This window comes from Gallinula chloropus, assembly GCF_964237585.1.
Source record: "Gallinula chloropus genome assembly, chromosome: 17".
In the NCBI taxonomy this organism is placed as follows: Eukaryota; Metazoa; Chordata; class Aves; order Gruiformes; family Rallidae; genus Gallinula; species Gallinula chloropus.
Window position 1 is genome coordinate 16,096,667 of NC_140102.1, and position 25,874 is coordinate 16,122,540.

General features: G+C 65.9%; 1 protein-coding gene and 1 long non-coding RNA gene across 2 annotated transcripts; both read left to right on the forward strand.

Moving 5' to 3' along the window:
- Positions 1–1,552: 1,552 nt before the first annotated feature.
- Positions 1,553–25,335, forward strand: LOC311198337 (smoothelin-like; the record flags this gene model as incomplete). The annotated part of the gene is made up of 16 exons (XM_084272259.1): positions 1,553–1,603; positions 6,543–6,703; positions 6,937–7,030; positions 7,125–7,203; positions 7,298–7,614; positions 12,582–12,759; positions 14,080–14,174; positions 17,535–18,023; positions 18,129–18,204; positions 18,485–18,649; positions 19,190–19,252; positions 19,413–19,476; positions 19,770–19,940; positions 20,022–20,151; positions 20,227–20,378; positions 24,409–25,335. The coding sequence occupies 16 exons, from the start codon at positions 1,553–1,555 to the stop codon at positions 24,557–24,559; spliced, it is 2,436 nt and encodes an 811-aa protein (XP_084128385.1). The 3' UTR covers positions 24,560–25,335.
- LOC311197952 lies at positions 9,537–11,091 on the forward strand. Its single transcript, XR_014617676.1, has 3 exons — positions 9,537–9,605; positions 9,735–9,798; positions 11,063–11,091. It is a non-coding gene; the product is annotated as an uncharacterized lncRNA (long non-coding RNA).
- Positions 25,336–25,874: the final 539 nt, after the last annotated feature.

Here is a 25,874-nt window from a genome sequence, read left to right on the forward strand (position 1 = left end):
CAAAGGCAGGAGAGCTGCTGCCAGCTGTGTTGCCAGACAGCTCAGATCTGGGGGTGCGCTTGGTGCCTGCACCTCAGGCACAACCTCAGCCCAAGGACTCTGTCTGGAGCAAAGCTGCTGGTGCTGCAGCCCCTGCATGGCACACACCACGGCCCAACAGCAGCAGCTCATCCAGCAAGTGAAGATCATGTCACTTCTGGGGCTGGTGGAGGTGTCAGAAGGAGCCGTTGGGTGATACAATGCTTAGAGCTGACTTCAGTACAATTGCTTGGGAAAGGAAGGGCTGTTGTGCTGTAGCAGAGCCTGATGCTGCTCAGGGCTTGAGAGCAAAGACCTGCCAGGGAGCCGAGGGGGAGCTGCCACTCAGGACAGGAGCCTGGGGGAATATACACCTCCCTAAACCCCTGTATCCCCTGTTGCTCCCATCCCTGGCTGGGAGAGGGAACCCCTGGGATAGGAGAGAGGTAGGCCAACATAGAGCTCTGTTGGACAGTGTGGGGCCAGGAATAGCCCAGGGCACCATAAGCAGCTCCTGAGCATAAGCCAGGGACCCCTGTGGGGCAAGGCGTCCCCAGGCAGCCTTTTAGGGGTGAGGGGGCTTGGGCAGTCCCTGGGGAGGGACCAGGGCAATGGCACGTAGCTATAGGATGAGGGGGAATGGTTTTAACTCGGGCAGGGCAGGTTTAGCTTGAGGCATGAGGAAAAACTTCTTCCCTCTGAGGCTTGGCTTTCCCAGAGAGCTTGGAGACCTTCGAGGTCGGGCTTGATGAAGCTCTGAGCAACCGGCTCTAGTTAAAAGCATCCCCGCTCGCTGCCGGGTCCCTCCCAACCCCAAAGCACGCTGGGACTCTCCGAATTCATCTTGCAGAGATGCTGGGAAGATGCTTGAGCCATCCCCACAGAGGGTCCCCCATGGTGAGACCTCTCCCCAGGCTCTGCCCCGCTCGCTCCCTGCGGGCCGGGGCTGCAGCAGCTTCTGCAAGGCAGGAGCAGCCCCGGCCCGGGCAGGGGCGGACAGGGGGTCGCTGGGTGGCCCGGGGGGCGCCCTGCAGCGCTGCGCCCACCCTCGGGGTGCTGAAAAGCCGCCGGGAAAGGGAGCGGCCGAGGGCACCGCGGCCGCCCGGGGTGTGTGGGGGGGGATCCGACTCCGGGAGGGATTCCCGCGGCAGCGCTTCGCGTGGGGCGGGGGCAGCCCGGAGCCCCGGGCTCGGCTCAGCCCCGACACCGCCGGACCCCCCGCGCTCTGGCGGCGGCTGCAGGGGGCGGCCCAGGCCGGAGCCCGGGGGGCGGGGACGGCCCGTCCCGCTCGGAGCGAGGAGCCAGTGGGCGGCCGGGGGGGGCGGCGCTGGAGGGGCGGGACCGCGGGCGCGGGGGCGGCGCTGCCGGAGCGCGGGTCGGGTCGGAGCCGGGCGGACGGTGCGCGGAGCGGGGCCGGGGCTGCGCCGTCTCGTCCCGGTCGCCTTTGTTTGTTGGCGCGGCCGCCGGCACCAGCAGCACCAGCAGCACCAGCGGCGGCGGCGGCGGCCCCAGCGGCGGGGCAGGGGCGGGCAGGATGTCCCAGGAGAGCCTGCTGGGCATGGACGAGGGAGCGCTGCGGAAGCTGGTGAGTTCCCGGCGGGCAGAGCCGGGGTGCGGCGCGCTGCCCGCAGCCCTCGCTCGCTGGTGGCGGTTCCCGGGCGGGCGGGTCCGCGTGTGCCCGACGGAGCTGGGAGGGGGGAGGCGGCTGCCCCGGGCCGGCAGCAGCAGCGCGGGCGGCTCCCGGAGCGGGGCGGCAGCTCCAGCCCGTCCGCGCCGCCGTCGGGATGGGAAGAGGGGGGGGGGGGGGGGTCCTGCCCGTGTGCCCCAGCCTGGGGGCGAGCGGGACTTTGGCGGGGAGCTGTTGCCGTGCTGGGGGGTGGGGGAGGGTGGGGGGGTGTCCTGGGCAGCGGCACCCGGGGGGACCCGAGCTCCGCGCACGGGTGAGCGGCAGCACAAGCGCCCGGCCCGGCCCCGCCGCTTTGGCCGCGCTCGCCCCTTTGTTCGCGGCCGGGCTGCGCCGGCTGTTTGGCTCCGTCTCCCCGGCCGGTGGCTCCCGACGAGCTTTCCTGCCGCTGGCTGGGTTACCGGCTCCCGGGGCTGGTTTGGTGCCAAGAGCCGCTTCCCCGGCCCGGTGCCCGCACGGCTGAGGATTCCCCTCCCCGCACGGCAGCTGCTGGAGCGATATCCAACTCGCTGCCCTGCTCCGTTCGCTCCCCACCCGGGGGGGAAAGAGAGTCGGAACCGAGCCCCGGCCTCACAGCGGCTGGGACCCGCTGGGGAGCCAGGGCCGGTGTGTCCGCAGGTGGGACTCGGTGCTGGGCTCTGACCTGGGTTCTTGTGCCAGGAAAGCCCATCGAGCGCTGCCAGCCCCGAGCCCCCCACTGCCACTTCCCCCCCGGCCCTGGGCAGCGCAGGCTGGGGCTGAGGGTTTGCTGGGTGGCCCCGGGCCGGTGCTGGGGAATGGTTTCGGCAGGAAGCTGAGTCAGTCAGGAAGGCACGTCTGCAGGAACAGGAAAAAGCCGGGCTGCGGGAAGTGGAAGCTGCGCTCTGCGGTGGGCAGGGGGTCAGTCAGCCTGTTGCCCTGCCCTGCCCGAGCTCCCCGCAGCGTGCGGTCCCCAACCCGCCCTGGGTGGTGATGTGCACACCAGCCCATTGCCCACGGGGCTGAGCAGCTCTCAGCGAGGTGCCATCGGGGGCCCTGGACGTGTGTGTTGGGGGGATGGATGGTCTGTGTTTGTCCCTGTCCTTGCTCCAGTTCTCCCGTGTCCCAGCTGAAGTCTCTGGGCTCAGAGTGCTGGGAGCAGCGGTGGGGAGTGGGTGTTGGGTCTGTTCTACAGTCGCCCTGGGGAGATGGAACTGCCCAGCGAGCGCCTCTTCTCCCAGGGGTTGGTTTGGTCTTTGACCCGCTGGGGTTTCGCATCCCCAGAGCACCCTGCCCCTGGCTGTAGTCTCCCTGTGCCTGTGGCGTGGGCTGGGTGAAGCTGCTCCGAGCTGACGTGAGGCGGTGAAGGAATTCTTTTTCTTTCTGGTGAAGTTTTGGCTCTGCTCAGCTGGGAGAGGATTAGCCCATATAAGGGAAAACTGCCTCTCCCACTGCTTCCTCCCTGCTTCTCTCCCCAGCCCTTGTCCCTGGGCTGCTGCTTCTTTCTCCCAGCAAGTCAGACCTCAGCAAGAGTGTGGGATGTCCCTGGGGGTCCTGGGAGATGGAGGCTGTGGGAGGTGAGCAGGTCTTTGCAGACCCCTCACCAGGACCTGTGCTGTGCTGGCTGGGCTGGGAGCTGCTGAGGAGCCTCTGCCCTCATCTCCCTCATGCAGACATCCTTGCAGTTTCCTCCCCAGTTGCCTGATGGAACTCCAGTCCTGGGAAGGCCAGCTGGGATGAACCTGCAGTACAGCATGAAAGTGACCCAAGCACTTGGAGGAGCTCAGGGAGGGAGCTGGGGGGGGTGGGTTGGGTGCTGCTGCAGGCTGGCCCTTAGCTCAGTGTCTGGAAGCAAGGGGTTATTTCAGTGCTTGGACCTGTGCTGAGCTACAGGTTGTGGGCTGCTGGCCCCAGCTGGGGAACACTTCCCCCTCCTGGCCCCTCCAGATCTGGGCATGGTTAATTAGGCAGGCAGGATGAAAATCCCACTGCAGGCAGAGGCAGGGCAGGCTTGACCTAGGAAGATGACGGCCATAAGGTCTTCTCATAGCCTTTGGGAAAGGCTTCAGTGCTCCCCAGGGAGCACTGTGTCCCTCCAGCATCCCCATCACTCTGCTGTCCTGCCTGCTCTCCTCCTCTTGGGAGGAAGCCATGGTCTCTGGGGCTCCTTCCAGAGGTGACGACACGGCCTGGGGCTGCATGAGGTGCCTGACATGCCTGGCTCCTGTCCTCAGAGCAGTTTTCCTGTGGCAGGACTCCAGCCTCCCAAGTGCTCTGTGCTTAGGCTGCTCCCAGGAGCCGGCTGGATGTGGAGCTAATCGCAGCCCTCCCAGAGGAGCCACCAGCTACGCTGGGGCTCTGAACACCACTGTTCTTGGGCATGGCTAGGAGAGCAGCCCCTGGGTGCCTTGCCAGCACCCATTGCACAAAGCTGCTTTGTGTGTGTGTGTTGGGCGGGCGGTTTCTCCTACCCAGTAATTTGCTGATGGTTGGGCAGGGCTGCTGGGGCCCTGGCATGTGCTGCTCCCCAGGCTTGCCTTGCCCTTGCCTTGTGGGGTTGTGGTCTCCAGCATACCCGTGGTGGTCACAGAGCCTCCAAAGCCACTCATTTCCTTCAGCCCACCTCCCTGCTGACGTGGGCTCAGGGCAGTGCTCCTTCCCCTGCGCCGCTGCCGTTCCTCTCACAAGGAGAAGCTTTCCAGGACCCCAGGGCAGGGCAGGTCCCAGCTGTAGCCTCCTGGACAGGACCCTGGAGCTGGTGGGTGAGCATCACTGGGCACATGGGTGCCAGGGTGTCCTCTGCTCTGGGGTGAGTGGGGCTGGTGTCCAATTGTGTGTCCCCCTTCCTTGTACTTCTGGCTCCTGCGTCTGCTCCCCACCCACCCCCGTCAGCCTGGCCCAGCTGCTGGGGCTCAGCCCATGTGCTGCCAGCAGCTTGTTCAGGGAAGAGCTGGGGCCTTGGCCTCCCTATGTATGGTGCAGGGGGTTTCTGTGGGGACAGATATGTTTGGCACAGGGCCTCCAGCCCCTTGTTTTGGGCTGGACCAGGCTCCATGGCTCCTCCAGCCCCTTGCTGCCACCCCAGCAGAGGCTGGCCAGGGTGGCTGCTGTCTCTGTGGAGCAGCAGGGGGGAAGGTGCAGGCTCAGTGCTTGGTGCCTGTGTCCCCAGGGAGCAGCAGCATCCCCAGGGAGCAGTCCCAGCACAGACAGGCAGTGGGCTGGATGGAGGGGCTGGCTTCCTCATCAGTGCCCCCCCCACCCACCCTGGCAGCACAGCAGCTCCCCCTCTTCCCAACCGCTTCCCAGTGCCAACTGTGGGTAAGAGCCCTGGGAATGGAGTTGCCAAACCCAGCTCCAGCCAGGAGTCAGATGCTGGTGCTGCTGTGGGATGCAGTCTCCAGCTGCAGCATGCTCAGGGGGGTGGCCTTGCCAGCCACTGCAATAGGGGCTGTGGGGTGGGGGGGAGTCCCCTGCCTTCAGGTGGCTGCCCCTGGGGCTGCCTGTGCAACCAGGACTAAACATCCTGGCTGACAGTGTCTGCCAGGCTCTTCCCTCCACCTGAGGCTTGTAGGTGCTGGAGGACCAACGTTTTGGCTGCTCCTGGGATGGCACACAGTAGCTCTGTGCCTGCTGGCTTCAGTGGGAACGAAATATCCCCCCCTAGTCCCCAGACCCTGAACTGAGAGAGCATCGGGCTGTGGCTTTGCTCAGGGGGAGTGTGGTGTGCAGAGGGGTTTCTGTGTGTGGTTTGAGACCCCCCTGGCACTGCTCAGCCTGCACCTGGCTGAGGGACCAACCCTGAATTCCTACTGCAGCAGAACCTGAAGAGCCCTGATGAGCCTGGCAGTGACCCATGGGACTGATGCTCTTGTCACAGCCACAGCTACTCCCAGCACACCAGGGCTTTATGCTGGCAGCAGCTGGTGTAGATCACAGGGTTTAATTTTTAATGAGCTCCATGGGAAGTTGTCTCCTGGGTTCCCAGCAATGTCCACCAGCAGAACAGTGGGACCACACCTGCCCTGGCTGGCCCTGCCCCACAGATATGGCTGCCTTCTGCCCCACTTCAGCATGGGGCAGGGGGTGCTGTGCCTGGCTCCCTCAAAGCACTTGGGCCAGTGGCAGGGCTGGGGCTGTGGACCTGAGCTGGAGAGGAGAAGTGGCTCTGGGTGCCCATGCCAGGTCCTGGTGGGTGGTCTTGGGTGGGCTGAAGAGCACCTGTGAGATGTCCAGGGGGAAGTGTCGTGGCCATGCTGGTCACCATACAGCAGGCTGAGCTTTGATTGAGGATGGATTCCACTCTGGGATTTGGCTCTGTGAGCTGCCTGACATCCCCTAGAGCTGGGTGTGGAGTGAGGGGCTGAGGGGGAACTCCTCCCTCACCCGTGTGCTGGGACCTTCCTGGGGGGTTGTGAGAGTGGGAGGGGAGCTGGACCCTCTGCTGCACCCCTCTGCTGCTGGAGGGTCTGGTGTGGTGGGGTTGGGGGGGGCCTCATCCCCGTGCTGGTGGCACAGGGAGGGGGTGGCACAGGGAGGGGGTGCAGGGAGCTGCCCCTTGCTGGCTGGCAGCCCGCTGCCGGGCACGCACGCCCTGTGCCCCTGGCTCCTTGCCCCTTACCTGGAGGTCTCAGTGCCGGTGTGGCTGCCCCTCCTCAGCACCACTGGTCCCAGCATCCCCCCTGAGAGGCCGGTGCCCGCTCCCTGTGGGGCCAGGCAGTGCTGAGCAGCGCCTGGGCCCTGCCAGACAGATGAGCCCATTGTGTGGTGGTGCGTGGGCAGCCTGCCGAGGGTGGCACCGGGGCCAAGCCGGGGCAGGAGGGGGTAGGGGGGTGGGTGGGCTGGGGGGGGGGGGCCGTGCTGAGCCCTGCCCTGTCCCACCCAGCTGGAGGCAACGCTGGACCTGGCAGAGCGACGCCGCATCCGCTCGGCCATCAGGGAGCTGCAGCGGCAGGAGCTGGAGCGGGACGAGGAGGCTCTGGCATCCAAGCGCTTCCGCACGGAGCGCGGCAGCCACCGGCAGGACGACAAGGAGAACTGGCCACGGTGAGGTCCTGCTTGTGTGTGTCCCCACCCCAGCCCTCCCCCTGCCTCAGCTCCCCAGGGGATGGTGGCTTTGATGCCTGGCCCTGCTGCGGCTGGGATAGATATGGGATGGGACGAGGGTGGGAGCTCCAGCCTGGCACCAAGTGGCTTGGCACTGCTGGGGACAGGTGCCTGAGTGTGCCCGCTGCCCACGGGGCACCTTGTCCCTGAGCCACCCTCCCACCCCCACGCAGGTCCCAGCGCCTGGAGGAGGAGCAGCAGATGGCCCTGGCTGCCTTAGCCCGGCAGCTTGAAGCCATCACTGATGTGGAGGAGCTGACAAAACTGGTGAGTGAGCGTCTGCTGGGGGAGGCTGATGTGCTGGAGTCCCCCCTGCATCTCTCTGGGTCTTTCCCCCCCCAACCACCACCACCTCTTGCAGCTGCGGGCGGCGGGGGAGTATGAAGAGCGCAAGCTGATCCGAGCTGCCATCCGCAAACTGCGTGCTGAGGAGATCGAAGGTGAGGTACCACCTCTGCATCCCAGGGCTGTCAACCTGGGAGAGCCAAAGGGGTGGACAGCTCCTTCCTAAGGACCATCTTTGCTCCCATCCAGCCGCGACCCTGTCTGGGAACGCGCAGAGGGACGGCAGGAGGCCTCACGCTGTGCCTGGGGATGAAAACAGCGGCCAGAGGGATAATGCTGAAACCCCAGCCCAGGCTGGGAGCAGGAGGAACAGCCAGAGCGGTGACAGCGAGCTGCCAGCACAAGCCAAGAGCAGGGAGAGCCGCAGCACCGAGCCCCTGAGCGCAGCGGCGAGCGGGGAGAGCACCGGGGACGATGCTGGACAGCTGGTGCTGGCTGGGCTGGAGGAGGGTGGCTGCGGGGGGGCTCCGGAGCAGCCCCCTGCCCAGGAGCCTGGAGGCTCAGTGGTGAGTGCCCAGGGTGCTGCTGAGGGAACAGGACCACAAAAGGCCTCTTCACCTGTCCCTTGGGCTGTTGTAAGCCCTGGCTGTGCCTGGGTCACCGCTCTGGGGGCTCTGGAGTCACACAGGGCTGGGCTGGGCCAGCCTGGCCCTGGCAGTGGTGAGCTGGGGGTTCCCTGAGGATGCAGCCTGGGCCCCAGAAGGGCATGAATGGTCTGTGGGGCCCTTCTGTGCATTCACTCCACCTCTCCTTGCTGTTCTGCAGGGATGCTGCTCCTTGGAGTCAGCATCCACTTGTCCTGCCAGTGGTCTCCTCATGCAGGCAGCAACTGTGATTCCCCCAGACCCCTGCCCATTCTGGGGGGGGGGGGAACTGGTGGTCTCTGGAGCAGGGCTGGTGCCCACCAGCCATGCTGGAAGCTGTCTGGTGGCAGGAAGGATGAGCTGGTTGGCAGGGCTGGAAGGACCCAGTGCCAGTCTGGGTTTGCTGCCCAGCACAGTGCTGCTGCTGCGTGGGACCGTGGCTCTCGTGGCAGTAGGAGGTCCCTGGACACCACATGGAGATGGTTGGTGGCCCTGTGCCTCCTTTCAGCACTGTCTGCTGTCCCCACCTGGCTGCTTTGGCACAGTGCCCCCAGGCCTGTCCATGCTGGAGCAGCGGGTTTGGCTGTCCAGCTCTGCCCAGCTCATCACTCCAAACCCAAGGCTGTTTTCCCTAAACAGCAGCTGGCTGGTGCTGGGTTTGAGTCTTGGTTCCCTTGTGTCCCCCTGGGGTACAGGCCCCTCTCTGCCTCCCCCTGCCCCCAAGTCACATCAGCACCTGGAGCCCGTGGTGCTCCGAGAGGCACTGACACAGCCAGGACTGACATGGCCAGTGACAGCAGCTCCTGTCAGGGATGTACCTGTCACCTGTGTGTCCTCCTTGCTCTGATGGGAGCTTGTGGTCCCAACGCTGCCCCAGGCATCCCATCATTTGCTGAGCAGAGCTGCCGCTGCAATGGGACCCGTGGTGCTGCAGAACTGGGTGCTCCCTGCATCATGGAGCCCTGAGGAGCCTGGGCTGGGTGGCAAGAGGGGACAGTGGCTCTGGGATATCCTCTCCCCACAGCATGCAGGGCAAGGCTGCCAGAGACCACAGAGGGTCCCAAAAGCCAGCTGCATGCCCAGGCAATACCAAGAGCCTGTGGCACGCCCAGGCTTTGAGCCCACCCTGCAGTGGGGCACAGTGGGGACACTTGAGCCTCTCCCTGTGCAGGGCCAGGCTGGTTCATCCTGGCAGGCATGGAAAGAGGGTGCAGCCAGCAGAACATCCCTGGCCAGCAGACGGGGGGATGGACAGACAGGCTGACCCAGTGAGAGCCCAGCAGGCAGCTGGCCCTGCTCTCACCTGCTGCTCTCCCCAGGCCCATGAGCGAGAGGACACAGTGGAGCAGGAGCACATCCAGGGTGGGACACAGGAACTGCACAACCAGCAGACCAGAGACCCCCCAAAACCCAGCGCCCAGGGTGAGTTCTGATTGCCAGTGGCACATCCCTGGCTGGGGCTGTGGCACATCCCTGTGCTGAAGTAGTGCCAGGGCCAGCTGCCAGGGGATGGAGAGGGCAGCAGAGCATCTCCCAGAGGAGATGGTCTCCTCATGTAGGAGATGGTCTCCTCATGGGCAGGGGAGCTGGGCACCTGGTGGGGCCCTGGGAGTGGGCTTCACCCACATACAGCTGTTCTCTGTCCTGCAGCTGTGGTCCCGGGGACCCTGGTGCTTCTGGAGCTGCAGCCAGCCCCGGAGCCTGGTCCAGAGCCTGATGAGGGCAGCAAGGAGCCAGAGCAGGACCAGCCGTGTTCCCTGGCTGCTGCCCAGCCCAAGGGACAGCACCAGGCATCCTGGAAGGAAGAGACCCCAGGCAGCCCCACCACTGCCCAGGAGCCCGTCGGGGTGCAAAGCCACCATGGAGAGCCGTGTTCCCTGGGCCAGCCCGGTGCTGGCAGCCAGGGCAGCCAGGTAGAGGGCTGGGGCCACCACTGCTCTTTAGCTGGGGACTGGTGGTCCTATGGGTGATGGCAGCTTGACAATGGGGGAGTGTGTGTGCCCACCCCAGCTGACAGCTTCTGTCCCTTTCCCTCCCCACAGCTCGATGCCAGCGTGCACAGCACAACCCTGGGGCCAGCCAGGAGGTGTGGGGACCTGCCAGCAGGTAAGTGCAGCCCCATGGGGAGGGGAGAACCGGGGAGGGGAGCCCCATGGGGGCTGTGGCATCCCCCAGCTGGGCAGCACTTCCCTAGGGGGCCCCCTGTGCCATGTGCCTCCTGGTGCTGCAGGGAGCATGTCAGCCCTGGGGATGTGACTTAAGCCCACACAGGCTGCCTGAGGAATGTGAGGGCAAAGCCATGGCCACGGCTGTCCCCAGGCAGTGACCGCTCAGCCTGTGGCTGGGTGCTGGCTGTGCCTGCCCCGGCTGGGTGCTGGGGGAGCAGGGTGCCAGGCAGGCTGTTTACCAGTCCCCTGGCTCCAGGCAGGGCGGCAGCAGGGCCATGAAAGGGAATCGGTGCCGGCAGCAAACCCCAGCCTTTTGCATTCTTTGTCCCAATACGGTCAGGAGCCGTGCACTGGCTGGCCCTGACCCCCCCCCCCACCCCCCCCCTGGGGCTGTGCTCGCTGGCCCAGCACCCTCCAGGTCCTCCCTGCAGCCTTGAGGGGTCATGGTGGCCAGCAGCTGCCCTCTTCCTACTGCTGGGAAAACTATCCCCAGGGTTGTGCTGAGAGGAAACTGGGAAGAAGGAGAGAGAAAGCAGCTCTCTGCCCACCAGGGGCTGAGGTCCCACCTGGAGTCACCCTTGCAGGTGGAGGTCCCCTCCCTACAAGAAGTCCCAGGGGGCTGGCTGCTGGCTCCTGGGAAGGCAGAAACTCCGGGGAGGTGGTGGGGGCTGGTGGGCTGCAGCGTGGCACAGCCCTGGGGTAGAAGGAATTGGGCAAAACCCACCCCCCCTCACCTCACCTGGGGGCTAAAAGCTGAGGAAAGGTCTAAACTCCCCTTGCTTGGGCATCAGCAGCTCCTTACCCAGGCCAGAGTGCTGCCTGTTTGGTGCCTATCTGTGCCCTGGGTGGGGGCTGAGCCACAGCCCTTGAGCCACTCAGTCCCCTCTGGTTACACTGGGGCCCGACCAGTGCAGGAGTGAACCCTGAGCACAGACCCCAAGTATCACTCACTGCCCTGCTGAGGTGTGGGTACCTCCATCCCTGCCTTGCCCTCCTCACCTGGTGCTGCAGGGCAGAGCTGGGGGTGCAGAGTAGCCAGCCAGGGCTGGTGGGTTTTGGCATTACACTCTGGAGAGAGGTTGCTGTGATGGGAGGGGGGACCCCATAGTGCTGGGTGGGGATGGCAATGGCCCCCTATGCCCCACTCACCCTCTGCTCCCCTTGTCCTGCTCTTTGCATACCTGGCCTGTCTCCTTCCCCAGTGGCAAAGCCCCCCCAGCACACAGCAGGGACCCCGACTCGCCTGAACACTCACCGGGGGCCGACAGCGGCTCCATCCCTGCGCCCCGCTGGCCGTGCGGGTAAGACCCCCGGGGGGGCAGCTGCATCGGCTCCTCCGCTTCCCAGGGCTGGGAGATCAGGCTGAGCCTGGCCCTGCATGGAGCATCAGTGCAGGGTGCTGCAGGCTGCTGCCCCAGCCTGGCTGGCTGCAGGCTGCACACCTGCCTTTGTGCCCCCTGCCCGGCATCCCCCCCCTTGCCCTTCATCCCCCCCCTGCCCAGCATCTGCCCAGCATCCCCCCCCCACCCTGCATCCCCCCCCTTGCCCTTCACCCCCCCTGCCCGGCATCCGCCTGGCATCCCCCCCCCCGCCCTGCATCCCCCCCCTTGCCCTTCATCCTCCCCCTGCCCGGCATCCGCCTGGCATCCCCCTCCTCCTGCCCGGCATCCCACCCCTGCCCTGCATCCCCCTCCTTGCCCTTCATCCCCCCCTGCCCGGCATCTGCCTGGCATCCCCCCGCCCTGCCCTGCATCCCCCCCCCTGCCCGGCATCCCCCCCCTCTTGCCCTGCCCCCTCTGCCCTGCATCCCCTGCCCCCCCTGTCCTGCATCCCCTGCCCCCCCTGCCCTGCATCCCCTGCCCCCCCTGCCCTGCATCCCCTGCCCCCCCTGCCCTGCATCCCCTGCCCCCCCTGCCCCCCCTGCCCTGCATCCCCTGCCCCCTCTGCCCGGCATCCCCCCCCCTCTGCCCGGCATCCCCCCCCCCCCGCCCTGCCCCCTCTGCCCTGCATCCCCTGCCCACCTCTGCCCTGCATCCCCCCCCCTGCCCTGCATTCCCCCCCCCCGCCCGGCATCCCCTGTCCCCCCTGCCCGGCATCGCCCACCCCTGCCCTGCATCGCCCCCCCTGCCCTGCCCCCTCTGCCCTGCATCCCCTGCCCCCCTCTGCCCTGCATCCCCTGCCCCCCTCTGCCCTGCATCCCCTGCCCCCCTCTGCCCTGCATCCCCTGCCCCCCCTGCCCTGCATCCCCCCCCTGCCCGGCATCCCCCCCTCCCCACCCCTGTGCATGTGGATCCCGGGGTGGGGTGAGAGGGGTGAGAAGAAGCTTCGACGTGCTGCAGCGACCGTGTGTGGGGCGCAAGGGCGCGGGGCCGTGGTGGGCATCAGCAGGCACGGTGGGACCCCCCGGGGGGGCGGGGGGGGGGGAGCATGCGTTGTGGAGGGCACCCGAGGGGCTGCATGCATCGTGGGGGGGGGTGTGTGGATCCCGCGGGGGTCCCCGCAGCTCCCCTGACCGCGCGGCTCCTGTCCCCCGCAGAGCCGAGCCCCGCCGGGCCGCCGCGGGCCGCCTCGGTGCGGGAGCGCGCCCAGCGCTTCACCCCGGCGGGCCCGGGCCCGGCCCCCAGCGCGGCGGCGGCGGCGGGTGGCCCGGCGGGGGCGGGCGGTGCGGGGGGGCGGGCCGGCCCCGGCCAATGGCAACGGGGGCCCCGCACGGCCCCGCCGGGACCCGCTCAAAACGCGCGGGGCGGCGGCGGCGGAGGCGCAGAGCAGCACCGGGCCCCGGTCCCCGTCGGCCGCGGCCTCGACGGCATGAAGACCTATTTCACCATCGAGATCAAGGATGGGCGCGTCCAGCCCCTCACGCCCCGCGTCGTGGCCACCCCCGGCGGGCAGCGGGCAGGTGGGTGGTGGGCAGGTGGGCAGTGGACAGTGGGCAGGTGGGCAGCGGGCAGATGGGCGGTGGGCAGGTAGGCAGGTGGGCAGTGGGCAGCGGGCAGGTGGGCAGCGGGCAGGTGGGCAGTGGGCAGGTGGGCGATGGGCAGGTGGGCAGTGGGCAGCGGGCAGATGGGCTATGGGCGGTGGGCAGTGGGCAGGTAGGCAGGTGGGTGATGGGCAGTGGGCAGGTGGGCAGCGGGCAGGTGGACAGTGGGCAGCGGGCAGGTGGGCGGTGGGCAGGTGGGCGGTGGGCAGCGGGCAGGTGGGCAGTGGGCAGGTGGGTGATGGGCAGTGGGCAGGTGGGTGATGGGCAGCAGGCAGGTGGGCAGTGGGCGGTGGGAGGCGGGAGGCTGGGCAGTGGCACAGACAGAGGTGCTGGCTGTGGAGAGGGGCTGGGGAAGCTGGGTGGGGTGGGTGACCAGGCTCTGTGTGGGTGACAGGCACGAGCTGGCAGCACTCTGGGGAGGAAAGGTGGGTCAGTGGCACCCATCAGGGGGATGGGGGCTGTGGGTGCCAGCAGGCGGCTGGGAGTGCCGAGGGACGGAGGGGTGATCGGGCAGCGGAGCGGCTCGGTGTCAGCGCGCAGCTGGGCGCTGGCAGGGGGGTGCGCACCAGGGAGCAGGTGGCAACCAGCAGACATGTGATGCGCTGGCAGCACGTGCCTGCAGTGGCATTTGGGTGCTGGAGGCTGAGGGTGGGCACTGCCAGGAGAGCAGGGGCCGTGGGCAGCAGCGTGCCTGGCAGCCCTCGCCCTTCGTAGGGATGCTGAGCCCACTCAGGGCATCTCAGCATGGGGAGACCATCTGGCCACGAAGCCATCCCTGCTGTGCTCTCACATCTGTGCCTGGAGTCCTCCCCCAGCTCCTTGCCCTGTCCTTTGCCCTGCAGTCGTGCTCTAGCACACTGACCTGCTGGTCTAGGGGTGTTTGCGCTGTCCTGCGCCATCCCATCCCCACTGCTGGGCAGTGTCTGACGGAGCCCTCCCCATAGGAGTTGCTGGCTTTGGGTACTCCCCAGCCACATCACATGCATGGGAGGGGTGGGGGGGTCTTGGCTCCAGCTGGTGAGCTACAGAAAGTGTCCTTCCTTGGAGAAGAGAGCGAGTGGGATGGCAAGGGGGGGCTGATTTGCCTGACTCTTGGCTGTACCCAGAGTCCTTTCGGTGCCCACTGCTGGGGGAGGCTGCGTGTGGCAGTCAGGCAGCCTGGGCAGTGTCACTCTCTGGGCATGGGACCAAGTCTGCCGGGCTGGGGAAAACCCTGTGTGCCTTTCGCTTGCCTTGCAGAGGTGACCCTGGGACTCCGGAGCAGCCCCATCCGCATCACTACTGTCCCCAGCAGTGGCAACACCATCTGCAGCATCAGCAGCAATGTCATCAAGGTGAGAGCCTCTCTGGCTGGGTGCTGTGGGGCTGTGTCCACTTGGATGTGGTCTAGATGATTCTCAGCTTCCAGGGGGAGCAAGGACCAGGACAAGTAGGTTGGTGCTGACGGTGTGGTCTGGGAGATGTGTCTAGTTTGGAGGGGTTTGTTTGGCTTTTCTTGTTGCAGTGTGGAGTTTTTTTACCATGAGACCCTATGGGCTGTGTGTGGAGCCCCAGCCATGTGAGCCCTCTGCACCCCCTGTGCCACCATCTATGCAGACAGTCAGGGTTGGGGGTTGGGGGGTGGCCTGGGAGCTTTTTGTGGGTCACCTGTTTTAGACACCTGGTAGGGCAGCAGTAGCGCAGGGACAAGCCCATTGCCATCTCCCCCTCTGTTCTTCCTCCTGGGAATGGACCTTGGCCACGGTGCTGGGGAGCCTGCCTGGAGTGGGGCTCCCCAGGGGTCTCTGATCCATGCTGGAGCAGTGGGCTGGGGTCCTTGCTCCTCCTGCTTTGCAATCCTGAGCTGACAGCAGAGCAACAGCCCCAGCCCATTTGTCCTGGGAGGGCCTCTTGCTGGGGCGGGAATAAATCCTCTCTCCTCTGTTTTTGGGGGGAGAGTGGGACGCATCCTCCTCCCTGGATGCTGGGGGGTGGCGGATCTTGATGCGTACAGGAGGCAGCCCCGTGTGTGCAGCCCTCTCAGTGCTTCTATCTGCTCCTGGCCATCTAGGGTAATGCGAGGCGCTCCCACGCACAGCCTTGGCAGGAGCCTGGATGTGAAGTGCGGTGCTGCCTTCCCTGTGGTTCTGAGCGTGCTCAGCTCACCCAGCTGCCTCAGCGGGCACAGCGCTGGAGCTGGCCGTGGCACTGGCGGTGGCCATGGCACCAGTGCCTCACTCTGTGCTCAGCCCAACCCTCTCCAGCATGAAGCAGACAGTTGCCTGCAGCCTGGCAGGGCTGCCCTCCAGACCAGCAGCCAGCAGGTCCCGCCGCTCGCGGGCAGCTGGGTGCCTGCCCCGTGCTAATGCGCTTGGGCGGGCTTGGCCCCAGCGGCCCGTCAGCTCTCATTAAGGTATTAGCGGGTCTGCCCAGCGGGGTGGGGGGGCTTGGACCCATCGGCTGCCTGGCAGGAGACACGGGCTCCAGGTGTGCTCCCAGCAGGCAGGGAGGAGGAGGAGGAGGAGGAGGAGGAAGAGGCAGCAGTCCTTCCAGGTAGGGCTCAGTCAGAGGGCCCAGCAGGGTGTGGGGATCTGGGCATGGTGCCTGCTACAGCTTGTCTTCTCACTGATGGGGTGCTGCCTGTGCCTGTTGTGCAGGCACTTGTTTCCCCCCAGGGTGTTTGTCGGGCAGCGTGAGGGTTTTGGGGGACCCTCCCCCCCCCAAAACCACAGCCAGTGGCTGAGGGCCTCATCCCAGCACCACATCAGTGTGTCGTGCGTGACGCCAGCCAGGAGTTAGGAGGGTGCTTGGGCGACAGGGTGTGTAGGTGGTCCCCAGCCCTGCAGCATACCCACCCACCACCGCGATGGGCTGGGGACTGCGCGGGCGCTGTACCCTGAAGGCTGTACCCCACACACCCCCCCCCTCCACCCCCAGGCTGGCCTCAAGGACACCAGCAGCCTCCCCGGGGCCAGTGAGGAGCACTTGGCAGGGCTCCTCCTCGCCGAGCCACCTGGTCCCAGCGCTGGAAACGCTGCCAAGAGCCGGTGGCTGCCTCAGCACCCCTGTGAGGGACCCCCGGCCTCCATGACAAGAATAGCGCAGCAGCCGGCCGTGCGGGCTGGCCTGCAGCCGGGGGCGGGGTGCCCGGTGTCCCTTATAAAGGGCAGGGGCCAGCTGAGCGGGGCCCCACCGCAGCATCGGCCCCGCGCGCTGCAGCCATGCCGGGGGGTGGCCTAGAGGCGCTGGCGCAGGCCGGGCTGGCCGAGCTGGCCCAGCTGCAGCAGGAGCTGGGGGCTTTCCAGGGGATGTTGGAGGGGCAGCTGGAGCAGGCGCTGCGGCGGGTGCAGCCCCTGGCGCGGGCGCTGCGGGAGCTGCAGGAGGAGCACCTGGAGCTGCGAGCGGAGCTGGCGCGCCTGGGTCGCCGCGTCGACCTGCTGGCTCTGCAGCTGGGGCTGCAGGATCCCCCCGGGGAGGACCTCAGCACCCTCTTTCTGGAAGCACAGGACCCTTGCGCCCACTTTGAGGGCACTGAGGAGCCCGGCGGCGGCCCTGTGGCCCATCCACCCGCTTTCTCCAGTACGCGCCAGCAATCGGTCCTGCACCTCTCCAGGAGCAACAGTGGTGTGAGTGGGCAGCCCTGCCCCACGGCAGCGGGAGGGAACGGGAGGGTGGCACCAGCCAGTGGGACTGAGGGTGGCCCTCGGGCTCTCTGGAGCCCAGGCGAAGCCCCTGGCGCTAGGTGGGATGGTGATGCACAGGCAGCCCAGTGTCACTGGGTTCTGCTGCTGGTCAGGCTCACTGCTTGGTGGGGGGGGGTGGGGGGTGGGGGTGAGAGGCAAATGGCGCCTGCCTGCTCCACGTTACCGGAATGCCAGGCAGGCGGGCTGCAGGCAGCTGTTGTGCCCCTGCCTGCACACAGCGCAGCAGTGGTGAGGCACAGGTGGTGGCATGTGGCCGGCGGCCCCTCCTGCAAGCAGCTTTGCCACGGGCTGGGTGCTGGGCCTGGCACCCAGGCAGGATGGTGGAAGGCAGGATTGGGGCCAGACGTGAGTGGGGCTGCTCGGGCCCCGTGCCACCACCTCCTGCTTGTTGTGTCCCTGCCCACCCTGCTGCCTGCCGCGTGTTGCTGGGGCAGCGGTGCTGGAAGAGACTGGGTGTGCTGGCTTTGCTCAGGTGGGGGGCCAGGCTGGCCTAGATCCTGAGCAGGGATGTGGGGGAGGCTCTTGATCTCCTGCACAACCTTTTCTCTCTGCTAAGTCCCTTAATTCCCTGGAAATCCCTGTGTTGCTTAACAGCACTCACCAGCCCTACCAGCACCTTGCTCAGCCTGGAGCGCCCTGGCAGCCCCTGCCCACCGGAGGGTCCCGGCAGCCTGCAGTGATGGGGCTTGGGGAGGGGGATGATGACAGACATTTGGGGACATTTTGGCAGCCAGACTGGGTGCAGGTCAGAGAGTGTCGGGCCTTCTGGGGGCAGGAGGTGCCACAGGGGGATGTCACGTTCCCCTGCCTTGCCTTGATCACTCTGGATGTCTGCAGCATCCCACCAGCTGTGAGTTTTTCTGCTGCATGTGACATGTCTGCTCCATCATCTCCACTGCCCGTGGCACTGGCAGGTGTCAGGGTAGTGGAGGATTTGTACCCCAAGCATCGGGAAGGGGGAGGGGGTGGCAGAACTGGCAGGGGCTCAGTTGTATGGTGCTGTCCTTGCAGATGGAGCCAGAGATGGTGGAGCAGTCCCAGGCACCAAGGCTGGTGGTGGAGCAGTCCCAGGCTCCAAGGCTGGTGGTGGAGCAGCCCCAGGCACCAAGGCTGGTGGTGAAGCAGCCCCAGGCAACAAGGCTGGTGATGGAGCAGCCCCAGGCAACAAGGCTGGTGATGGAGCAGCCCCAGGCAACAAGGCTGGTGGTGGAGCAGCCCCAAGCATCAAGGCTGGAGCCAGAGCAGCCCCAAGCACCAAGGCTGGTGGTGGAGCAGCCCCAGGCAACAAGGCTGGAGCCAGAGCAACCCCAGGCACCAAGGCTGGTGGTGGAGCAGCCCCAGGCACCAAGGCTGCAGCCAGAGCAGCCCCAGGCACCAAGGCTGGAGCCAAAGCTGCCCAACGGCATGGAGAAGGTCCAAGTGAGGGAACTGGAGAGAAGGAGCAAGCTGAGCATTGAGGAGCTGAACAGGATTGAGGATGAGGATGTTCTGGATAAGATGGTATCTCCTCTACCACCAGGCTCCTGGGGGAAAGCAAGGGGACCCCCCCCCCCCCCCCCAAGCTGGTGGCAGAGGGCTGATGTTGACCTCTCCCTCCTCTTGCAGCTGGATCAGACGACAGACTTTGAGGAGCGGCGACTGATCCGAAACGCCATGCGGGAGCTGCGCCAGCGCAAGCGAGGTGCTTGGGGATGGTGACACCCCCCCCCGGGGGGGTCAGGGCTCTGGCAGTGCCAGTGGAGCCAGTGGGGTGCTGAAGGGGGGCCATCCAGCTGCAGTGAAGCAGGAGGGTGCTGGGTCTTGTGCCAGGCTGAGGACGTCATCCTTGTCACGAGTCGGGTCTGGACTGGCAGCAGCCAGCAGCACCCCGGGTGTGGTGGGGACAGCAGCACCCCGGGTGTGGTGGGGACAGCAGCACCCTGCTGCCTCTCGCTGCTCACCCTGCCCACCTGCCCTTCCAGACCAGCGGGAGAAGGAGCGGGACCAGCGGCTGCAGGAGGCCAGGAGCCAGGCACAGGCAGGACGGGGTGGCCACACCACAGAGACCACCAGCACCCAGAGCTCCCAGTCGGCCGACGGCTCGGCACACAGCACTGTCACCAAGACAGAGCGTCTCGTGCAGTCTGGTACGGGCTGGGAGGGCACAGGGGGCTCTTGCTGGGTGTGAGCGCTGGGCTGACCCCCTTGGGAGGCCATCAAGTCTTTCCCAGTGCTCTGCCACCATGGCTGGTCTCTGCCCCTCTCACTTTGTGCTGGGTCTGGCCGGGCTGTGCTGGGAGCAGGGCTGTGGTTCAGGGGTGGGATGTGCTGCAACTGCTCTGGCTTGCCCAGAGCCTGCTTGGGAATCTTTAAGGGATCTGCTTTGGGGACTTCCCACCTAATCCTCCACCCCATGAGGGTGGCAGGGGCCTTGTCTGCACCTTGGGGCCTGTCCCCCTGTTCTCCCTGTCCCCAGGAGTTGCTGCAGGGTGCTGAGGGATGCTCCAACTTCCCACTCCTTTGCGCTGGGCTCTCTGCTCTGCCTGGGGGGTGCATGCTGTCTGTCCCCCACCCTGCCAACCATGGCTCTGCCACCCAAGCCTTCTCCCTGTTGCTCTGCGTGGGTGAGAAGGTGCAGGGGTCTGTGGGTGTGGGATCAGCCAATCCCCTGTCCTTGCCCACTACAGGTGATGGCACCAAGACCTCCCGTACCACAACCATGGAGTCGAGTTACACTAAGAGATCAGAGGGTAAGAACTTTTGCTGCCCTTTCCCTGTGGCATCCTCTGGGCATAACCCCACTGTGTCATCCCTGCCATTGCCTGTGGCGAGGGCAGAGCTCCCTGCCAGCCTGGCACTGCATCCCTCAGCACCTGCCCAAGGCCTCCCCACCTCTCTTTCTCCCTGCAGATGGCAATAGCACTTTCATTCAAACCAAATCATCCTACAGCTCCTCTTCCAAGAAGACAGGCAGGTGAGTGGCAGTTAACCCCAGGAGATCCCGTCAGCTTGCACAAACCCCACTCTGCCCAGCTTGTCATATCCCTGTGCAGACCTGTCCCCAAAGCCTCCTGGCCCTTTGGGCACACTCGCTGTCTCCACCAATGGCCCAGGTCCCTCCAGGGACCCAGAGGTGTGCCTACTAACCAGAGAGACCTTAAGCTGCACCTCTTCTGTCCCTGAGACATGGAGATGGGCTGAGGCTACCATGTGCCCTCCCCTGGGCTGGTTCCAGCCCCCCCCCAGCTTAGGCTGTCTCTCTCACAGTATCTTCAACCGCGAAGACGAGGGTGCTTCCAGGCAGAGCAGCCTGGCTGCGCTGGAGCGGCGCCAGGCTGAGAAGAAGAAGGAGCTGATGAAAGCTCAGAGCCTGCCCAAGACATCAACCTCACAGGCTCGCAAGGCCATGATGGAGAAGCTACAGAAGGAGGGCGGGAGGTGAGGCTGGGCCGGGGGTGAGGGGGTGGGCTGGGCTGGCTGTGGCCGCCCGGGGTGACACCCCCGCGCCTGCGGTTGCAGCTCCTCGCCCAGCAGCCCGGCGGCAGCGCACGGCGCCGTGCAGCGCTCCTCCAGCTTCGGGGTGACCAACGCAAACAGCATCAAGCAGATGTTGCTGGACTGGTGCAGAGCCAAGACCCGGGGCTACGAGGTGAGCGCCGCCTTCTCACCCCATCCCCCCGGGGCCGGGGGCTCTGGCCCTTCCATAACTCTCCTGCCCTCACAGCACGTAGACATCCAGAACTTCTCGTCCAGCTGGAGCGATGGCATGGCCTTCTGCGCCTTGGTCCACAACTTCTTCCCCGAGGCATTTGACTACAGCCAGCTGACACCCCAGAACCGCCGCCACAACTTTGAGGTGGCCTTCTCCTCTGCAGAGTACGTAGTGCTCGTGCTGGTACAGGGGCTTGGGGCAGCTTGAGGTGTGACTCCCACCTCAAGGGATGGGGTGGGGGGGGGATACAGGCAAGGGCAGTGATGCTGGAGGTGGGTGCCCGTCAGCGTCACTTCCGCCCCCCCCCACCCCTGCGTCATGCAACAAGGTTTGGACACTGGGGGGAAAACAGCAGCTGCATGGACAGAACCATGAGAGGCCAGTGCTGGTCTGGCATGGCAAGGGTGGGTGTGGGGGGGTCTGAGCTTTCGTGGGTGTGGGGCAGAGCACCCAAAAGCAGAGCAGCAGCCCCCTCAAGCCTGCCCAGCTGCAGTAGGACTTCCCATGCCAGGGTGCCAGTGTGGGACTTCAGCCCATGGGGAGTGGGGTTTGTCAGTGCCAGGTGCCTCCTCTCACAGTTATAGGGGCTCAAACACCGTCGCAGCTTCTCCAGTCTCTTCCCTTCCCCTTTTGCTTCTGGTTTTCCTGGGTGCTGAGAGATGGGAGCGCGTCCAGCTGGAGGGCTGGCAGCCAGCCCCTCTCTCCTTCCTTCTGTCTCTCTCTCACCCACTCCTCCTCCCTTCCAGCACCCTGCCCAGGGGCAGGGCCAGGTGGGTGGGGGTCCCATCCCGGCTGATGTCCGGGGCGGTGGTGTGAGCTGGGAGCTCCCATGAGCTCCCTGGGTGCCGTGGTGCTGTTCGGTGGAGCGAGAAGGGGACCGTGCCTGGCTCTCGGTGCTCCTGGTAATGGACTTTTTGCCTTAATTGGGGAAACCGGTGCGTGGACTTGAGAGTGCCATCCATCTCTCCAGCCTGGCAGCCAGGTGGCCTCTCGTCCTTCCTCCTCCTCCTCCAGCTCTTGTGAGCATCTTCTCCCGAGCTTCCTGCACCAGGGCTGTGCCGTCTGGTTCCAAGCGGAGCTGGGCAGGAGGGCTGGGCACATCCACCCCATCCTCCCGGCAGGTCTATATAGGGCATATATATATATATAGAGTGCCGCTCCGCTCTGGAACCCGCTCCCCAAGCACCCGGCGCGCCAGAACACCTCACTCCTCCTCCCCTGCCTCCGTCTGTCCTTCCCTCTGGACCTCACGCCTCTCCACGCTGCTCACCCGCCCTCCCCTTCCCTTGCTTGTGTCCCCCCCCCTCAAATCTCACTGAATGGCCTTGGCACAGTGGTGCCCGGAGCCCTCCTCCTCCCGCCCCTGCATCGTGCACCCTTCCCCCAGAGCATGCAAGAGCAGAGCAGCATCTGCCCGGGGGGGGGGCGGGGGGTGGGATGGGAACTGCATTGATCCGTGTCTCTTGTTTTCTCTCTTCCCTCCCCTCCCCGACTGGGCTGCGGTCACTGGCTTGCCCCTCTCTCCCTGCCCCCAGGAAGCACGCGGACTGTCCGCAGTTGCTGGACGTGGAGGACATGGTCCGGATGCGCGAGCCGGATTGGAAGTGTGTGTACACATACATTCAGGAATTCTATCGCTGCCTGGTCCAGAAGGGGCTGGTAAAAACCAAAAAGTCGTAGCCCATTTTCACCCCCCCCGGGAGCGATGGTGAGAACCTTCTCCTCCAAATAACCTGCCCGTGTCCTTTACCGCTGCTGCTTGGCCGAGGGGCCGGCAAGCAGCCACCGTGGCTGGGGAAGAGGCTGGGGGATGCTGGTTGGGAGAGGGTCAAGTCTTGGTGGTACCGGTCAGCAGGGCCTAGAGAAGGCTGGAGGCAGCTGTTTGGCCTCTGGCCTTCCGGGATAGCACCCGTGGGGATTTGGGGAGGAGGGTACTGTGTCACCCTGAGGGGGGGGAGGCTGTAGTGTGTGTGTGTGTGTGTGTGTGTGTGTGTGTGTGTGTGTGTGTGTGTGTGTGTGTGGAGTTGCCGCAGCACTTTGGTCCCCACTGTCTTGAGCCCAACCCTGGGGATGCAGCTCTGGCTGTTGTGTGGAAGCATGAGCCTGGGCAGCGCTGCCTGGCTGTGGGAGAGCCCCTCTGGGGCACTGCTGCTGCTTGTTGCCTCCTTCCCCCAGCCCTGGGGCACGCCGGGGCTGCCAAGCCACAGCCAGAGGGGAGCTGCAGCCACTGGGGCAGGGCCAGGCGTGGGCGATGGTGTGGCTGCCTGCTCATATATGGGCAAGAGTGGGGAGCCTGGAAAGTGTGAGTCAAGGCTTGGGCCCTGCCTTGTCTTTCAGTGTTTGTGCCTGTCTTCAGGGGCATCCCAGCAGCTCCCCCAGGCTCTGCTGTGGCACCGGCACACCGGGGTCCAAACAATGGCTTTATAAGGGCAGAGCTGCTCTTGTGCTGTGCCATCACTCCCTGAGCCCAGGCTGGCAGTGCTGGGGCCGCTGGAGCTCAGGCAGAGGATTTCCCAAGGCCCTGAGCACCTCACAGACAAACACGTGCCCCCCACCCACTGACCCTCCTTTTCCCCTTCCCCGACAGCCAAACCACAAAGTAGGGCTCAGCCTGTCACCTCCGCTGGCTCCAGAGCAGCAGAGGCCCTGGGGAGAGCTGGGGTGTGGGAGCAGGGTCCTGGCAGACCCCTGCTGCTCCCCTGGGGCTGGCAGCAGCTGCGTGTCCCTTTGCTGTGTTCAGTGGGTGCTGCAGGCCAAGGGGCAGCAGCAGCACCCAGTGGCTGCAGGGATGTGGGGACAGCCCTGGCTGGCTTCTCTGCCAGGGCCTGCCAAGGTTGGTGGCTGCTGGAGCAGGGTCCTGAAAGCTGGTTGGGCTTAGGCTGCTGCTGGGCTGGGTGAGGTGGGGCTGGGGTGGGGGGGGGGGAGGCTGTGCCTGGAGTACTCAGCCCCTGGGTGGGCTGTGCACTGAGTTTACTGCAGCCTGGGGAGAGGGGGGAGAGAGGACTTGAGGGTGCGTTGGGGTGGTGGGCACCAGATTGGGGGGGTTGGACCCTCTTTGTGCCCAAGGCTGGAACCCTGGCTGGACCCCCCCTGCCTGAGTGTGGCCCTGGGGCCAGCACAGCCCAGCTGCCCGTGGGATCAGCGGGCTGTGCAAGATCACAGCAAGCAGCCCCCAGCTGCCAGTGCAGCCCCTGCTCACAGCTACAGTGGCCATTCTTGTCGGCAGCAGCTTGGGGGTACCTATCCCACGGTGGATGGAGGGGCCTGGCAGGGCTGCAGAGACTGGGGCAGGGCTGGGGGATGTGGCAGCAGGGGCAGGGTTGCTTCTGTGCCCACCCCCCCCACTAGCCCCCAGCAGAAAGCTGAGGCCAGAGGCAGCCAGTTCCACTCCAGGCCGTGCCTGGCTGTCCAGTTGATTACTCCAGCAGTGTTGACAGCCCCCTCAGGTTGGACCTGCTGGCCCAGAGGACCCCCAGCTCAGTGAGAGGGATGGCACCCGCGCCCCAGGGAGCTGGGTGGGTGGTGCAGGCAGAGCTGCCCCACCACTGAAGGGGCAGCAGCAGAACCCAGTGGCTGGAGGAATGTGGGGACGGACATGGCTTCTCTGCCAGGGTCAGCAGCTGCTGAAGCAGAGGCCTGAAAGCTTGGTGGGTGTAGGCTGGTACTGGGCTGGGTGAGGTGGGGCAGCCCCACCCCAGTGGGGAGGCTGTGCCTGGAGTATGCAGCCCTTAGAGTCGGGATGAGGGTGGGACCCAGCCTGGCAGGGGGGGTGATGAGCAGTGCGTGCCCAGACACCCCACACACCCCCCTCCACCGCTTTTCTCTGGACCAGCTGGTGGTGTTTGGGGTGGGGGGGTGCAGCACAAGAGGGGTGTTGGCAGGCAGGCACATCTCCCTGCAGCGTGCCAGCCTTGGCTGGAGCACGAGGGTAGGCACAGCCTGAGAGGGGACCACTGCCACCAATCCCAGAACTGGGGCAGAGGGCGCTGGGGCAGCAAGGGGGGGGGGGGGGGGGACACAGGCAGGCAGCATTCCCAGTGCCAGGAGTGGCAGGACCGAGGGCCAGGCAGGAGCTGAGCAGGACTTGAGGGCAGCAGTGCCCATCACCTGGGAGGCCTGGGTCCCCATCCCAGCCCCCGCAGAGTGGGGGGGGGCAGCCCGCTCAGGGCAGTGCTGAGGGCTGCATCTCCGCAGGACGCTGGTGGACTGCGTGCCGCTGGTGGAGGTGGAAGACATGATGATCATGGGGAAGAAGCCAGATGCCAAGTGTGTCTTCACCTACGTGCAGTCCCTCTACAACCACCTGCGTCGCCACGAGTTGCGCATGCGGCAGAAAGAGTGCTAGAGCCTGGCCTGCCCCCTCCCCTCTGCTGCCCCCTGCCCCAAGGCTGCCGGCAGGCAGGGGGGCTGCCTGCCCCAAGAGGGGGGGCTGGGGGCAGCATGTGACTGGCGCTGGGGACTGGAGGCTCTGCCACGGAGCAGCTTCTGCCTCCCTGCAGCTCCCTGGGCCCTGTCTGGCTGCAGGCTGAGCCTGTGGGCAGGGCCAGGCAGGAGCTGCTGGGGGCACGCTCCCCCAGCTCGGCTCACCTCCGGCTCTCCAGCCTGTTCTTTTGTTCTCCAGGAGTTGTTTGTCCACAGGCAGCACCCATGTGTCCGTCCATCCCCCCCAACCCGGGGAGGCCCAGGCGTGGTTGCACCCTTAGGCCCAGGGCTGGTGGGAATCTGCAGCTGAGCAAGGGTCACTGCGCTGCGCGGGCAGCGTGCCCACGTGTGGTTCTCCTCGGCCCCCCCCCTGTGAGGAAGCCCCTCTGCCCACCACAGGCCCTGCTTGGTGCCACCTCCCTGGGGACAGCCTCATGCTGACACCCTGCTTCCCACCACGCACACACCCCCTGGGGTACTTCCTCACCGGGGCAGTGGGTGCAACACCTGTGTGCTGGGGAGCAGGTGGGGAGTTGAGGGGTCCTGGGGGTGTAAAGGGCCCAAGGTGTGAGCCAGGATGGCAGCCCCACTCCTCCCCAGCTTGGGGTGCCACGTGCTTAGTGCTGATCATCCCTCCATCACCATCTCTGCACCCGCGTTGTCACGTGTACCAACACCAGCCAGACAATAAAGGTTTATTCTATAGGGTGACGCCTCCACCTTGGGTCCTTCCCGGCGGCACCGCCGCTTCGTGCTGCCCATGCCACAGTGCCCAAAGGAAGAGCTGGAACCCCCTGCCCGCTCCTGGACCCCTCTGCCCACAGGCCCCCTGCCCACCCAGTCTGGGGGGGGGGGGGATACAGGGCACGTGCTGCTCTTGCTCAGGGGTGATGCCCAGAACTGACCAAAGGCAGTGGGTTTGCATCTCCTCTTGCTCCCCCCCAGGCCTGGTGCAGGGAGAAGATCCCACAGAGGATGGGCAGAACCAGGTCTGCAGACATTCCTGCCAGGCTGGCACAGCCATCAGGCTTCAGCTCAGCGCTGCAGGACCCACTTGTGGGCTCCCACGCTGAGCCCTGGGAGGGCAGCTCATCCCAAGCCCTGGTGCCCCAACCATCTGGTCCGTCCATCCATCCATCGTGCCATGGAGTAGGTGGCATAGGAAAAGCATGGTTGGTCCACAGGACAGTTTGTCAGCAGCAGCTGTGACCCTGCCACCCCCCTTGTGCCTCAGTGAG